The sequence below is a fragment of the Nicotiana sylvestris genome, chromosome 12, assembly GCF_000393655.2.
Source record: "Nicotiana sylvestris chromosome 12, ASM39365v2, whole genome shotgun sequence".
In the NCBI taxonomy this organism is placed as follows: domain Eukaryota; kingdom Viridiplantae; phylum Streptophyta; class Magnoliopsida; order Solanales; family Solanaceae; genus Nicotiana; species Nicotiana sylvestris.
The window spans coordinates 91,524,817-91,540,479 of NC_091068.1; the positions used below are offsets into that span (position 1 = coordinate 91,524,817).

The following is a 15,663-nucleotide window of genomic DNA, read 5'->3' on the forward strand; positions in this document are numbered from 1 at the left end:
TTCACATAGCGCACATTCCCACTTGAGTGCCAAAAGAACTTATCTACCTTTTCATTCACTTGAGAATGTACCCTTTACTTCCTTCTTAAGGATACATTCCCTTCCTGCAAGGATGTTAGTGAGAAGAGATTCATGTTGTTTTTATCTGCATGCTTTATGTATCCATTGTCTATGATCCATAGCAGCCCTCTTCCTCTCACTGTTCTCTGCTTATGAAAATCAAGGGTTAAATTTAGGAAACCAAACTAGTTTGGGTCCCTTGTTACTATAAAAAGGATGAATGAGGGTTTTCTTAGTCCACAGAGGCAGCATACAGTTTTTCAAAGTGGTACCTAGTCCTTTGCTAGTAGTCACTCTCTCAGTAAATGCTTTGTTCTTCTGAGCAGACTGAACCCTGGCCTGACAATTTTCTTTAAAATGCCCATTGTTTCCACAGTGGGCACATAGCCAGTTATAAGGTACAGTGACATACTTGATGTGTGGGTTGTAGGGAGTTTTTTCCCTTTGGAACCTGATGCCCTACTTGTTCCCACTATTGTTTAGATACATAGTAGTAACAGCATTTGAGGACAAGGTCCACTTCAAGGATTTCTCAAGATCATTTCTTACTTTCTCCAACTCAGATTGGGGTTGCTGATTCCGCTCGAGTTCACTGCAAAGACTAGTTTTTACAGCAGTTAACTCCTTTTCCAGTAAGATGTGTGACTCACTGGCCATTTCCTTCCCTTTCCCAAGACATATATTCCTATGTTCTCTATTGAGTCCCTCAATGGTTTCCTGTAGATCAGCGCATATCACTAGAAGGTCATCTCTTTCCTCTTCAGTGGAGGCAATTTTTTCTTCTAAGGAATGTTTCTCATTGCTATGACCTTCTATTGTTTCTTTTGGATCAACAACTACTACCATCAGATCATTTCTCTCATTCTCTATACTGGTTATATTTTTATTTAGGGCCTCCTTCTCTAGTTCAAGATTAGCTATGGTTTCATTTAAGTCCACTACACATACCACTAGATCATCTCTAGATTGTTCGGCCTCCCCTAGTTCTATAGTCAAGATCTCCTTATCATTCACATGACTATATTAAGCATCAATTAGGACATTTGATAAAGACCTTAGTTTCTTAGAGGAATAGTATTTCAGATTTCTCTGAACATCCCTGAAGTTTACCTTATTGTCTTCATCTTCTTCATCATCATCATCATCTGACAGAGCCATCAGCGCGAACAGTGAATCGTATTTCGTTGCTTCAGTTTCCACTACCATCATGGAAATATTTTCTGCATCTGATTCCCTTTCGAATTCCTTTGAGGAGCCTCCCCAAGTAGTAAGAGCCTACTTAACGATACTGTTTGCAGCACTTTTTCGATTGAATCTTTTCTCTAGAACCAGGTTCTTTTTTCTAGCTTTGTCAGGATTTTGCTTGTAATGCTCCTGTTTCACGAGAGGGCAGTCTTTGATGAAATTGCATGGCTTTCTATATCAGTGACAGATATCGTTGTTCCTTGCTTTGCTTGAACTACCCCACTTTGGTATGCCACCATTTCTTCGAACCATTTTTTGAAATCTCTTAGTAAGATAGGCCATGTCACTCTCTTCATCACTTGAATCACTCCTTTCAGCCTTAAGCACCAGCTTCTTTTCCTTCTAAGGCTCTCTTCTTTCACTGTTGTTCTTTCTTTTCATCTCGTATGTTTTCAGATTACCAATCAACTCATCCATGGTCAGAGTCTGTAGATCATTAGCTTCTGTGATGGCATTTACCTTACTTTCCCAAGACCTAGGTAGAACACTGAGAATTTTCCTTACAAGCTTGTTTCTGGGAATGACATCTCCAAGTGAGTGAAGCTCATTTATGATGGAGGTGAATCTGGTTTGCATATCTTGTATGGACTCATCAACCTTCATCCTGAAGAGCTCGTATTCAGTGGTGAGCATGTCGATCTTGGATTATTTGACTTGAGTGGTTCCTTTATGTGCAGTTTGTAAGGCTTCCCATATTTCTTTGGCAGTATCACAGGCTGATACTCTGTTATACTCATCAGGTACTATGCCACACATCAAGATTTTCTTGGCACGATAGTTTTTTCTACAACTTTTCTGTCAATGTCGTTGTACTCTCTTCTCCCTTTGGGCACCAATGGTCCTGTTTCTTCAAGTTTCTTCATGGAAACATGTGGACCATCACAAATGATGTCCCATAGTTCTGAATCTTCAACCATTGCATCCGAGTCTTCCACCATCTATAGTATTGACCATTGAATCTGGGAGGTTTATAGGTTGATTGTCCTTCTTTAAATCTTGGTGGAGAGGCCATTTAGGATACTTCCTAGGTGTTAGCCTGATAGGAGGAACCTGCTCTGATACCAATTGATAGCTTATATGAGTCCACAAAACTATAGAGTACCTGGTCCCGTAAGAGACTGATACGTAGAATGCTGTAAAGGCTGAAAGTAAAGAAGGCAAGAGATTTTTCTACGTGGAAAAATCCCACACAAGGGGATAAAAAAACCACGACCTACTCTTGTAGGCTTTTAACTCAACTAACTTGCAATCTACCTATTACAAGCCACTTTGCAAAACCCTATTGCAAAGACTTTAAGCTAACTTGTGATGCAACCACCACAAGCCACTCTCTAACTCTCCTAGTTACAAATGATTTAACTTATGACTATTTCTAGTCACAACATAAACTCTAAAGTTTACGAATTTTGTTTGTTCCTAAAATAGCGCTTCTGAGAAAGCAAACTAGGAATTACAATGTAGAACAATTAATAAGATTACAACTCAACTATGGAAATACATAAGACTTTGTTTAGAAACTGATCCTTAGTGGAGTTGTCTTCTTGTTCTTGACACACTAGTGATTTCAATGCCAGATCGATGCTTCTTCTTCTTTAGAGAATATCACTGAATGCAGAAGTGATGGTGTGTCTTGCACCAGGTTATTTTATCACAAAAGATATCACAATAGATAGTGATGTCAACTCTTGGTGTACTTCTTCTTAGTGAGAAGTGACTGTTGCACTGTCTGCACAGCCACTTCTGGGCAGTTGCGTTCCAGCTGGACTTTGTGCTTCTGTCAGGACACACCAATGGACCAGGTCCTAATACTTCTGTCAGGACATACACTACGACCAGGACCTAGTTGTGTTCCTCTTTCTGTAACAGTTTCCAGATGGTCACTTTCTTCTGCTGCATTCCGGTTGTGCACTTGACTTGTACTTTGTTCAGAGGACCCTAAGGTAGTATATCCCTGTTGTGTTCCTCTTTATATTGATTGCGTACAGTTACTAACTTGTGCATTTGTCGGAGAACCCTAAGGGACCAGGTCATCAGGTCCCTGTTGTGTTCCTCCATGTGGTCATTCATCCATTTGCTACTGTTCAGGCTTCGACCAGTTCATATGAGATGTGTATGCTATGGAACAGGTTCTCTATCTGGTTCTTTACGACAAGTTTGTTAGATCATCAAAACATAAGGTTAAGTAAAAACCCATCAAGCTTGTTTCAGAATCTTTCCTCAACATCCTGAAGATGGGTTCACATATGACTGTGGACTGTGCTATGACGCGACTGATATAGTTGAGACGTCCTAGGAAACTCATCACATCCTTTTTGCTCCTAGGCGGCGGTAACTCTTGAATAGCCTTAACCTTAGACGGGTCCTGCTCGATCCCTCGACGACTGACAATGAATCCCAGTAACTTTCCTACGGGAACCTCAAATGCACACTTTGTGGGGTTTAGTTTTAAGTTGTACCTTCTTAACCTGTCAGAGATTTTTCTCAAGTGCGCTATGTGATCTACGGCCCTCTTGGATTTGATAATGACGTCGTCCACATACACCTTTATTTCTTTGTGTATCATATCATGGGAGATAGTTGTCATGACTCTCATGTAAGTAGCCCCAACATTCTTTAGACCAAATGGCATCATTTTGTAACAGTATACCCCCTATGGTGTAATAAAAGCTATTTTCTCTGCGTCCTCTTCATCCATCCAGATATGGTGATGACCCGCGAATCAATCTACAAAGGATTGGAGTTCATGCTTGGCACAATTGTCGACCAAGATATGTATATTTGGTAGTGGGAAGTCGTCCTTGGAACTCGCTCTGTTTAAGTCTCGATAGTCAACACATACTGTTACTTTCCCATCTTTCTTCGGAACTGGTACAATGTTGGCTAACCAGGTTGGGTACTCAACCACCCTGAGGACTTTGGTGTTGATCTGCTTAGTAACATCCTCCTTGATTTTCAGGCTCATATCGGTTTGAATTTTCTGAGTTTCTGCTTCACTGGCGGACACATGAGATTAGTAGGCAACTTGTGAGCTACTATGGACATGCTCAAACCGGTCATGTCATCATATGACCATTCAAAAAGATGTCCTCATACTCCTTTAAGAAATGAATGTGCTCCCCTTTATTTGTTGGTGATAAGTGAATGCTGATGCGAGTCTCCTTAACGGTCTCAGCGTCTCCCAAATTTACTGCTTCGGTTTCGTCCAGGTTGGACTTAGGCTTATTTTCAAAGTTCTCAACCTCCCTGACAACTTCCTCAGGTATTTCATCTTCTTCATCTGAGTCACTATCCTTATATTGCGTTGCCTCATTACATATCACAGTCACCGATTAATCAGGAAAAGTAATAATAACACTACAGAAAAAAAAAGTGTGGAAGATAATAATGAATAATATAGAGCAATGAATTTGATTAAAACTGAAAACATCCAAACAAGTATGGCTCGATGAATCGAGCATTTATTTTGAAACAAGTTAGTCTTTAAAACAAAATTACTGAAAATCTTAGATGCCTAGAATGGCTATAGAAATGAAATCTGTCAGGCCACCTAGGGACTCGGCAGGCTCGGAATGGTGTGGCAGTCCAGTTCTTGAGGACAACTCCCTTCTCCACGGTCTGAATAGTGAGGACTTCTTCCTCCTCCTCCTCAATTATTGCACTGCAATCCATGTCTTCGTCCTCTAGGAACAGATTCCTCAGCCCAGCTAATGCTTCTTCTTCTTCTTCTGCAGTTCCCCATATTGTATTAGCTTGGTGAAAGGTCTGACCTAGATGTGGCACTGGTTGCTTGAGAGGGTAATAAGGTCCATGCCAAAGAGGCGACCAATCATCATACTCTTGCCATGTATATTGGTATCCGATCCTGAAGGTAGTACCATGATGTTTCAGCTGTATCGTTTTGGTAATACCCTGGAGATTCTTCCCAAGCCCTTTGTCGGGTTCATACCCAGACCATGCTAGTATGTTTTCTATTTTGTTACTCCACCATTTGTCTTTCTCAACGGCATTGACACGTTCGATGTGATGATAGGTTTCCCCTCCTAGCCTTCTTCGGTTCCCGATACCTGGGATGGTTTGACTGGTGTAAATGGGATTACTCCTGTCCCCGTGAATGATCACTTCCTGATGGTTCCTTTCGAATTCACAACCTGGTGTAGACTGGAAGTCATAGCCCCAGCAACATGTATCCATGGTCGGCCCAACAGAAGATTGTATGAAGTTGGTATGTCAAGCACTTGGAATTCAACGTCGAACCAAGTTGGCCCCATCTGCAGACAAAGATTAATCTCCCCAATCGTGGCCCTTTGAGACCCATCGAAGGCTTTCACGTTCATGCTTCCTGCCTATATTTCATGGAAACCTTTACCCAATCTTTTCAGAGTATCCAACGGACAAATGTTGAGTCTTGTACCTCCATTAATCAGAACTCTAGCAATGAATTTGTCTTCAAATGTACCATGATATATAATGCTCGGTTATGATTCAACCCTTTAGGCGGTAGCTCATCCTCGTGGAAGATTATCTTATGACTTTCTAGCACCTAACCTACCATGTTGGCCATCTCTCCGCCGGTGATATTGTTGGGTACGTAAGCTTCACTCAACACCTTCATCAAAGGATTCTTGTGCACCTCTGAATTTTGCAACAGTGATAGTATGGATATCTGAGCTGTGGTTTTGTTCAAATGATCGATGACGGAGTATTACCTTGCTTGTAGTTTCCTCCAAAGGTCATCTGGCTTCAATGACAGGCTATTTGGTGCTATCCTGATCATGATTTTCCTACCCCTCGAGGGAAGGTACTTCCCTTTTTGGGCCAGTTGTAGGAAAGGAGGGATTCGAACCCCCGACTCCGTGGTTCATAGCCATGCACTCTAATCCTCTGAGCTACAGGCCCTACCCCGTCTCCCGGTCGAGCACTCTCTTTTCTTTGTCCAATTCTATTTTACCAAATAAGACTGACTTCTTACCAACCCGCGAAGGGTTGTGAGGCTGGACCAGGTACGAAGAATGAATCTATATCTGTGCACGGAAGTTGTTGGCCGGCGGTAGCTTGGCGAGTTACTCGAGATTCTCAATTATTCCATTTTCTTATGTTAGCAATGTACAGTGGTCAAATTGGATCAGTTATGAATTCCATTCAGTTTCCTTTACTTGATCGAACAACCCAAAATTCCTATCCAGTTGGGGTCCCTTAGAGCGAGTTCCATTCTTTCAGCCCTGAATGTCTATTCCGAGCACTCATCTTGGGGTGGGCTTACTACTTAGATGCTTTCAGCAGTTATCCGCTCTGCACTTGGCTACCCAGCATTTACCGTGGGCACGATAACTGATACACCAGAGGTGCGTCCTTCCTGGTCCTCTCGTACTAGGGAAAGGTCCTCTCAATGCTCCATATGTAAAAAGGGAATAAATAAATCAATTAAATTTCGGGATGCTTCATGAAGTGCTTCTTTCGGAATCCACTCCTAAAGTCACGTCTTTTAGTACTGGGACTGAAGTAAAGTACTTTCGAGTTGCTCTTTTCCCAAAGCCCTCCATCCGACTTAGTTAGAAATACCAACTCTAAATAGCCATCCTTACTTGGTCCTTCCAAGTGTTCAGTTGTATAGATTCTTCCGGTCCTAGTCAGTCCTTGTGCAGCATCGAATTCCTCCATCTTTGCCTTTCCTTTTTGCCTAGCTTCAACAACGTAATCCCAAGGTATTGCTTTTGAATTGAAAGGAGGAATGGTTGATACTATCACGGTAAAAGGTGTGGTCACTTCCACTTCAAATGGAATAGGGGTGGCCGCAGGTGGAGCTACCTCTACCTCAAATGGAACCGATGCAACTACCTCAACCTCGATTGGAGATTGAGTCTGTACTACGATAGGTGTAAGTGTGACTGTGGATTTAAAGTCATCGCCTTCTCGAATAGGCCTGATTGACCCCTCAAGATCCCATTCTTCATCCATCTCTATCACATGTATCCCACCTCCCCTATGATTTGGAAAAGGGTTGTTGCGGACATTGGGTGCAGCTTCTTTCGCTTGTATGATCTTGTTGTCAATCAGTGTCTGGATTTTAGCTTTCAATGTTCGGCACTCGTCAATGGTGTGCCCCTTCATACCGGAATGGTATGCACAGGTTTTGTTTGGGTTGACCCACTAGGACGGGTTTTCTACAGCCACAGCGGGAATGGGAGTGACGTAACTAGCGGCTTTCAATCTTTCATACAACTGGTCGATGGGTTCAACAATAGGGGTGTATTGTCTGGGTGGTTTGCGATCAAAATTGGGTCGTGGTCTTGGATAATTTTGGCGAGTTGGAGGTGACTGGAAATGAGATAGTTGGGAATTATAGTTATGATAGACAGTGGCTAGTTGGGAATATCTAGGAAATGAGGGTTGATATGTAGCTGGAGGTGCTTGGTATGTGGGTGGGGGTGTTTGGTATGTGGGTGGAGATTTTTGATATGTGAGTGGAGAATTTGGGCCATGAGCCACCATTACTGCCCCAACATATTTCTTCTTTGATATGCCGCCTGATTGTAATGCCTTGTTTGTGGCCTGTAGTGCCTCAAAGTTTGTTACCATCCCGATTTTGATGCTTTCTTTGATTATTCCCCAAGTTTGATGATATCAGAGAATTTATGATTTTCAATAACCATTAACCTTTCATAGTATTGCGGATCCTATGCTCTGATAAAAAAATTTATTCATCTGTTCCTCATCCAAAGATGGCCTGACTTTGGCTGCTTTTGACCTCCAACGAGTAGCATACTCGCAAAAAGTTTTGGTGGGCTTCTTCTTGAGGTTCTGAATATAGAAAACATCTGGTGCATTTTCTGTGTTGAACCTGAATTGGTCCATGAAATCAGATGCCATACTCACTCAGTTGGACCATTTCTTAGGATCCTGGATGATGTAACAGGGCAAAGCGTCTCTCGTAAGACTCCTCATGAAAAGCTTCATCTGAATCTTTTCATACTTTCTGGCCCTGATGAGTTTGTCACAATAGGTCTTTAGACAAACCCTGGGATCACCTGTACCGTTAAACATCTCAAACTTGGGAGGTTTGTAACCCTCTAGCAGTTCTACATCCGGCTCTATGCACAAGTCTTTATAATTCAAACCTTCTATCCCTTTTCCTCCTTCGACACCTTGAACCCGACTTGTTAATTTCTTGAGTTCCTCAGCCATGTTCTTGATGAGCAGGTCCTTTTCAGCGGATTCTGGTGTATAGGAGGTTGGTTGGGTAGAGTGAGGTATGATTTCCACATATATAGGGTTGTTTTGGTGAGTGTCACGAACCTGAGTGTAGTGGTGGTCATTGGTTGAGTTTTGAGGATCGAGAAGGGGTTGTAGTGTGTTCTGGGGAGTGTTATAACTAGTGGTTGGTGGGTACTGGATTGGTTGATGGTGGTGTTGTGGAGGAGTTGGTATCGGTAAGGGATTGAGATTTTGAGGTGGAGTTGCATATTGATGTGGTGCAGGAGGATTTGGTGAATGCTGGTTTGGTGTGCTTTGGGAAGGCGCCGGGTTTTTGGTGTTTTGTTGGTATCAAGGACATTCAGGGTAAGGGATAGGTTTGCCAAGTTGCAGACCTACTCAAGCTCCTGCAGCTCCAGTATCTTTTGTTCTAATCTTAAAACTAAATCATTTGGTGCTGGAGTACTCCGACCATCTGAAGTTTCTACATTTTTCGCATTTTCCTTTCGAATACCACTTAAGTCGTCCATTTTAGCTTTCCCTCTGTTCTTTGTATTACTTGGAGGAGGAGGAGGTGGATGGCCTCTAGATCTGGTGTGATATGCTGATGATTCGAGTATGTGTGAACCAACCTTAGGGGATGGGAATAAAGAAATAAAGAAGACAAAAAGTAAACAAGTCAGTAAGGGTTCTGAAATGTTTACAGTATTTAAACACATATTGTGGGAATGTAAATTCACATCCTAATTTGGGAGCCTCATTGTGCCTGAGGTAGGCCCAGCGACAAATAAATTTGGAGAAATTCAGTGCCAATAATTGCCTCATTTCATTGATGTAAAAATAAACGACCTAAAACGACACTAAATAAGATAATGTTGTTAATGGCACTTGGCCTTATTACATTTAAAAGGAAAGCAAGTAAATCTAATATACTTGGTCCCAAAAGGACCCTCTCCGGACCGAATGTTGCTGTTGATCAACTCTCCCAGCTCCCGCAGGTTCAATAGGAAGAATGCCCTTGCCAAATGCCCTCCTTCGTTTCCCTCAACATTTTGGCAATCAGTGACTCTCTTTTTCATCTTCCCTTCCAGTTCCATTAGATTGTACTCCAGATATTCCAACCTTTCACTGTATTTAACAGCTCTTTCTTTCCACTTGTTAATCATTTCCATATCGTCCTTATATTGCGCCATATGCTCAGCTTCAGACTCTCAAACTCTTTTGCACAGCTTGTTGTACTTCACTTCTGCTTCGACAAACTCATCTATGACCCCATTTCCTGGGTCGACCCTTGGCTCAAAGTTTCCTGACAGATTATCATCCAACCATGAGGGGTAAAAGAAGGAGGGCCAGCATGATATCGGTCCGGCTCGATTGTATCCTTCTCCACAATAATCTTCAAAGTTCACATATGTTGTGCTTCATTCTTATATGGGATGGCATCACCCTGGAAATTGGCTCTGAAGTGACTTATTTTAGCGACCCGTGGTACGACCTGTCTCCTACCTGCCTGTCTCATAACCCTAAAGGGAGCATACGGGAATATCCCCCTTAATCCGATCAACATCAAATATGGGACGTCTCTGGATCTGATGATGAACTCATCGGTGGGGAACCACTCGAACATCCACTGAACCTGTTCGTCAATCAACTTGTTGAAAAACTGCACCCATCTTATAGCATCCTTAGGTTGAGCAAAAATGTCTGGAATGTAAGTCATTCTCTTAGGGTGATGGAAGGCTATGTGGTCATTCCACGACCTTCGTGGAAACTCTTGGCGGTATGGGCCCCTTTGGAGATGTTCTAAGAGCAAAACTTGTAACAGCAAATTACAGCCCTCAATGAATATGGACCCCTTCTGGCAGCGTTCCAAGGCCAGTATATATCCGCATTGATCATAGGGACAATAGTATATGTCTGCCCCTCGATCCCATCCATGAAATTTTTGTCCACTATGGCCAACCTAGTATGGATTTTATCCCCTTGGATTGGGAATACCATCATGCCCAAGAATCACACAATGAACACGAAGACCCTACGATAAACCCAGCCCAAGGAGGTGATTGAGAATTCATCATCAAAAATGCGGTAAGAGCTTTTGTGGACGTATCTTTCACAGAAGAAGTCAAAAGGTACCTAGGAGTTCTTCAGGCATTCTAAATCATCATTTTTGTTCAGCTCCATCATCTTAAGGAACCCTCTGCTGGTGCAATTTTCAGGTGCTAACAGACCAGAGCTATCCCAAGGCAACCTAGCAAATCCTCCTATTTCTTCTAGGAGGGGAGTCATTTCTATATCCCCAAAACGGAACACAACTCTTTCATTAACCCAAAATAAAGTGGCGGCCTCGATCAACATTTTGTTTGGTTGAAGATCCAATAGTGACGACAAATTCCCTAAGACTCTTTTCACATGATTTGGGTCACCTGAGGGAAGATCCCTCCACCAATCTAGCAAAAGTGGAGGTATGTTAGCGACCATACCGAACCTAGGGACTTCGTGCCTTATCTTCTGCAAAACAAGAGATAGCTAGGTCCTTTACCCCTCTAAGTTCATCTATTTATACAGTAATGATTAGCATATTGGTACTTATTTCTCCAAATTAATGCACAAAATCGTGATTACGTCCATTGGGATTGTGGAAAACCCGATGGACCTTTGGACGAGGCTTGTCTTAAAGGATTATTATGCGGACAACATATTAACCCGACTAGGTTTGACCATGATGCATGTACAATTAATCATAGTAAGGATACTATTGAGGTCTAGAGTGGGACCCTCAAGCGGACAACTTGAGGGGGAAAGGCACGAAACTATCGAACGCACCGCTGATCGACTAGTTTTACCGCAAATACGCCTTTCTGAATTTAAAGGTGATATATAGGAAGAGCGCAAACACTCATTAAGCGTTGCTATGGGATTGATTACGCACGAGTTGAATATGATGTTGAGCATGATTTATGCAATAATAAATAGCATGTTGTCAAGTATTTGCACATAAAAAATGATAAATGTAGTATTTAAATAATTGAAAGACAGTTACGGAAAAAGAAAACAAAGAGACAAGTCAGTTTCTGGAAATAAAGGAAATCATAGATGCTTGAAAAAAGTAGTTAAATACAAATAAGGGGGAGGGTGCGCGAGATAAAGCATGCTTAAGACTAATTGACATAAGTTCGTTATGGTAAGAGCCTAAAGCATCCCCAACAGAGTCGTCATGTTGTCGCGCCCCCTTTTTTCCTTTTTGCGGGGAAGTTCGGGTTTTGACATTCATGGGGGAACAACTCGTTTCCTTTTGGGAATTGGGTATTTGAAGAGTCGCTGCCTAACGAATTAAGGTGTGTTAGGGCACCTAGAGAAATTAACTCATGTATCCTGTTTTGCATTACCAAAGATTAGGGTAAGAGCTCGAAATAACCTTGAGGGGAAGGTGTTAGGCACCCCTTGCGGTCCATAACTGTAGGTCCCGACCGAACTTAAACTATGAGAATTAGTCAATTAACAAGTATGCAGTCTTAGCACATATTTGCAAATAAAGGAAGTTTTCACAGTCTAAATACATATATGATCAAGGAAGTTCAGATGGTCCAATGCACATATATGAAAGAAGTTTAGATAATTTAAACACACATGGGAATTGGGAAAGGGAAGTCCTAAGTTGATTAACCTACAGGATCAATCTGTGTAATGCCCGGTAATCCTCCTCAACTAGAGGGGCTACACGTGACATTAGCGCGCAGGTCATCATATCCTTTTGCTACCCATTACCCTCCCCTTAATGGTTATATAAGCGAATTTGATTAATGATCTCTAAGCGTGCTGTTACCCATCCTTCCTTGTGGCCCCGGAGAAATTTAGGACCTCTAGACTTAGGCAGTTCTAGACAATCCTAAGGTGTTTAAAGGGAAAAAGTCTAGACGACAACAAATAACACATAGGACTGTCAATTAAGGAAGCAGGTAAAAGGCTCATATTTACTTCCACATATACATAGCAAATAAACAGTATGTTTTAAACAGCTGATTTTGAAGAAGTTCGGAAAGCCTAGGAACATGATATCTAGATGAATGTTACAGATACAGGATATGCAACGTTTGTTCTAAGGGAAGTGGCAGAATCCTAACCAGTTTGCCTACTGGTTTTATAGCCTGTTAAGCCTTGATAATTTCACACATAAACAGAACTAGTTTCACAATTATTTAATGGCCTAAGGCTTGCCTAGGTGTGTATATGCAGTCATAATCTGGGGACTACTTAAAAATTTTGAAGTCCTTTCATCCTATAGGCATGCTGATCTAAGTGATTAATATTATAGCCGGTGATTTTATAATGATTCATACCAGGACATGATACATATGTGTGATGGTTGTTTTGACCTATTTATTTTAGTGACATGTCTCAAGGCAAATGCACGCATAGTCCTAAAACAGGATTTCTAAGCACATGGAGAAGGTTATTTTATTAAACAGTATTAGCAACTTAATGGCAGGATTTCTAAGTGATAGCGACTTATACAGGATCAGAAGTGAGATGATGAACTATAACATGTGATATGCAGAAGCAATAAATGTGATTGTCCTAAATCAAGGTATCTAATGCACAAATTTTGCATGGTTTAATGCGAGTAAGCATAGCAATCGTAAAGCATGATATCTAATGCGTCATACAAACCTAGAACATTATTTCTACAGCAGCTCAACATAATGTAATACCTAAAGCATGGTTTCTATCCAATTTACCCCACAAAATCACATAGCAACCCTCCCCTTTCACTAGTTACCCCAATATCTGTTTACAAACAATTATTACAGACCAGGATTGAATAAATTACACATATGAAATATAAAATGATACTATAGGGACCCTGAAGCAGGCCCAAAGTAATCTTGGGAGTACCAGGCCTTCTATGTAGTCTGAAAATGCTCAGAAATCTCATCGCCAACAAGTGTCTAGGTGTGTCAGAGTTCCCTAAGGACCTCAAGGATCCCGGGCAGTGCTCACACCAAGACTTTTCTCAAATAGGGACTGGTTATGTACAGTGTGGAAGAGCCAGGCCTGATATGCCAGAGTTCAGAGAGATCTCAAGGATCCCTAAGCAGTACTCATACCAGAGGGGCATAACTTAATAACCTAAGAGTAAGTGAGTGTGCTTGACATAGTTTGAAAGACTTAGTGAAAACAATGTGGAGATAACTTTTTAGGAGTGAAAAAGATTCTCTAGAATAGACCAGTTTTAAGAAAATGCTAGGAATGAAAACCAGTTTTTAGAAGAATATTGATAACATTTTGAAAACAGTTCTGAAGAGAGCAAATTTAGTAGACAACTAGTCAATCATAAAAGGTTCAGAATCATAGGCACTTTAGCAAGCAGGTTTGCACACAGGGGTGAAAGGGATTGGGAATATATAGGAATCTCATTGGGGGTACATGAATAGGGTGCAGGGAGGCATGTAGACAACAATATGCATAGAACACTGAGGATCTTCATACCCTTAACAAATAAACCAGGATAGTAGGCAATTAAGACATGGAGCAAAGATGTAGAGGACAGAATTAGACACACAAGTAGGATCAACCATATGCATTAAGTAACCAACATGATCACATAGTTAAGATATTAATAATAAATCAAAAACATGCTAGTCAAGCATCAGATAACAGGTGAAGTGTAGACATACTACTTATACATTGAACAAGGCAGAATTTAGGCATGCTAAGCAAAGAAGTAAATAAGAGGATAGGTTAAATTCATAGTCAATGAACTAGTGCATGAATGAAACACATAGAGTTTGGGTTTCAAATTTAACTAGAGACATACCAGTTAAAGAAAAAAAGAGTGCAGACTATAGAGCAAGTGTAGCTCCAATATCTAGCCTTGGCTTTCAACCGACTAGACCGACAATATCACATGTAGAAAACAAGGAGAAGAGTTTGAATATATGTGTGTGTTGTGAACTGATGTTCGTGTGTTGAGAAGTAAAATAGAGGGGTCTATATAGTAGTTCAAGAGTAGAGCCAATAAGGTAAAAGAATTAACTTCAGTTAATCAAGGGAAGATCACAGAACCAATTACACGAAAAATCTACATAATCTTCCATTAATTAAGGGTCATTAACCAACAGTAAGGACAAGAAATATTTAAGGAAAGAAACTCAAATCAGACTTAGGCAAAGAGTGAATAAAATCTAATTAAGGAATTAATCGTGCAAAGAATCAATAGATACTATAGGCAACTAAATAAGGCAAGAAAACTAATTAAAGTCATCAACAAGGTAATAGTCAAGAATCGTACACATGAACGTTAACAGAGCAAACCACTCAACAATTCTGGAAAGAATAAATCAATTTCCATAAACAAAATAGGCTGAGTAAAACTTTAGGGGCACACAGAAATTAGGAGGAAATTAATTCAAAACCCTAATAGAGGTTAATTAGGATAAAAATCACAAAGTAAGGAATCCTACTAAGGAAAGGCGTGTAAATTAGAATACAGAATGAACTAACACGACTGGTAACTTTGAAAAGCTCAGAATTAAAGAAAAACATCAAACAGTTAGAGTTTTAACACAAATCAACTTAGGGCTTATACAACTTTAGCATATATCAGTCAAAACACTTTAGAACAAACAACTAAGCATTCAAAAGTCCGAAAAACCTTTTGAGAAGATGACATAGGGTAAACCCTAGTTTAGGAAAACGGTGAATCAGTTGAAAACCAGAAACTTTCAAGGAAAACATGTGAGATATGTTTGATTCGTCTCAGATCTATAAAAATCTGAGAAGATCGGAGATAAAAATTAGGGTTTTTAGAAAGAATGACAGAGACAAGAACATAGGTCTAGAAAATCATGGATTCATATCAAAATAAGAGAGGCTTCTTACTCGTGGTCGAGCAAATAGCCTGAAATAGGCAAAGAAATCAAAGGTGAAAACCAGACCGCCTAGGTCCCTTGAGATCTTCCAAAGGATCTAAGAAACCGATGAACCATAGAAAGTAAGAGGCTAGTATAGGCCTGAGATGACAGAGAAATATCATAGAACAGAGGGCTAAACCGATGACGGCGCCTGAGGATTAGGGGTTAGGTAGAAAGCGCTTGAGAGAGAAGGGAACGGGTGATGGCGGGGTATGGTGGAAATAATTTAGGTTAGGGGGATCATTTGGAGTTA

General features: G+C 40.9%; 1 protein-coding gene across 1 annotated transcript; it reads right to left on the reverse strand.

The window, feature by feature from the left end:
• Positions 1 to 519: 519 nt before the first annotated feature.
• Positions 520 to 2,243, reverse strand: LOC138883367 (uncharacterized). Its single transcript, XM_070164050.1, has 3 exons — positions 2,097 to 2,243; positions 1,171 to 1,335; positions 520 to 1,062 (listed from the first exon to the last, which is right to left on the reverse strand). The coding sequence occupies exons 1-3, from the start codon at positions 2,241 to 2,243 to the stop codon at positions 520 to 522; spliced, it is 855 nt and encodes a 284-aa protein (XP_070020151.1).
• Between the last annotated feature and the right edge of the window lie 13,420 nt (positions 2,244 to 15,663).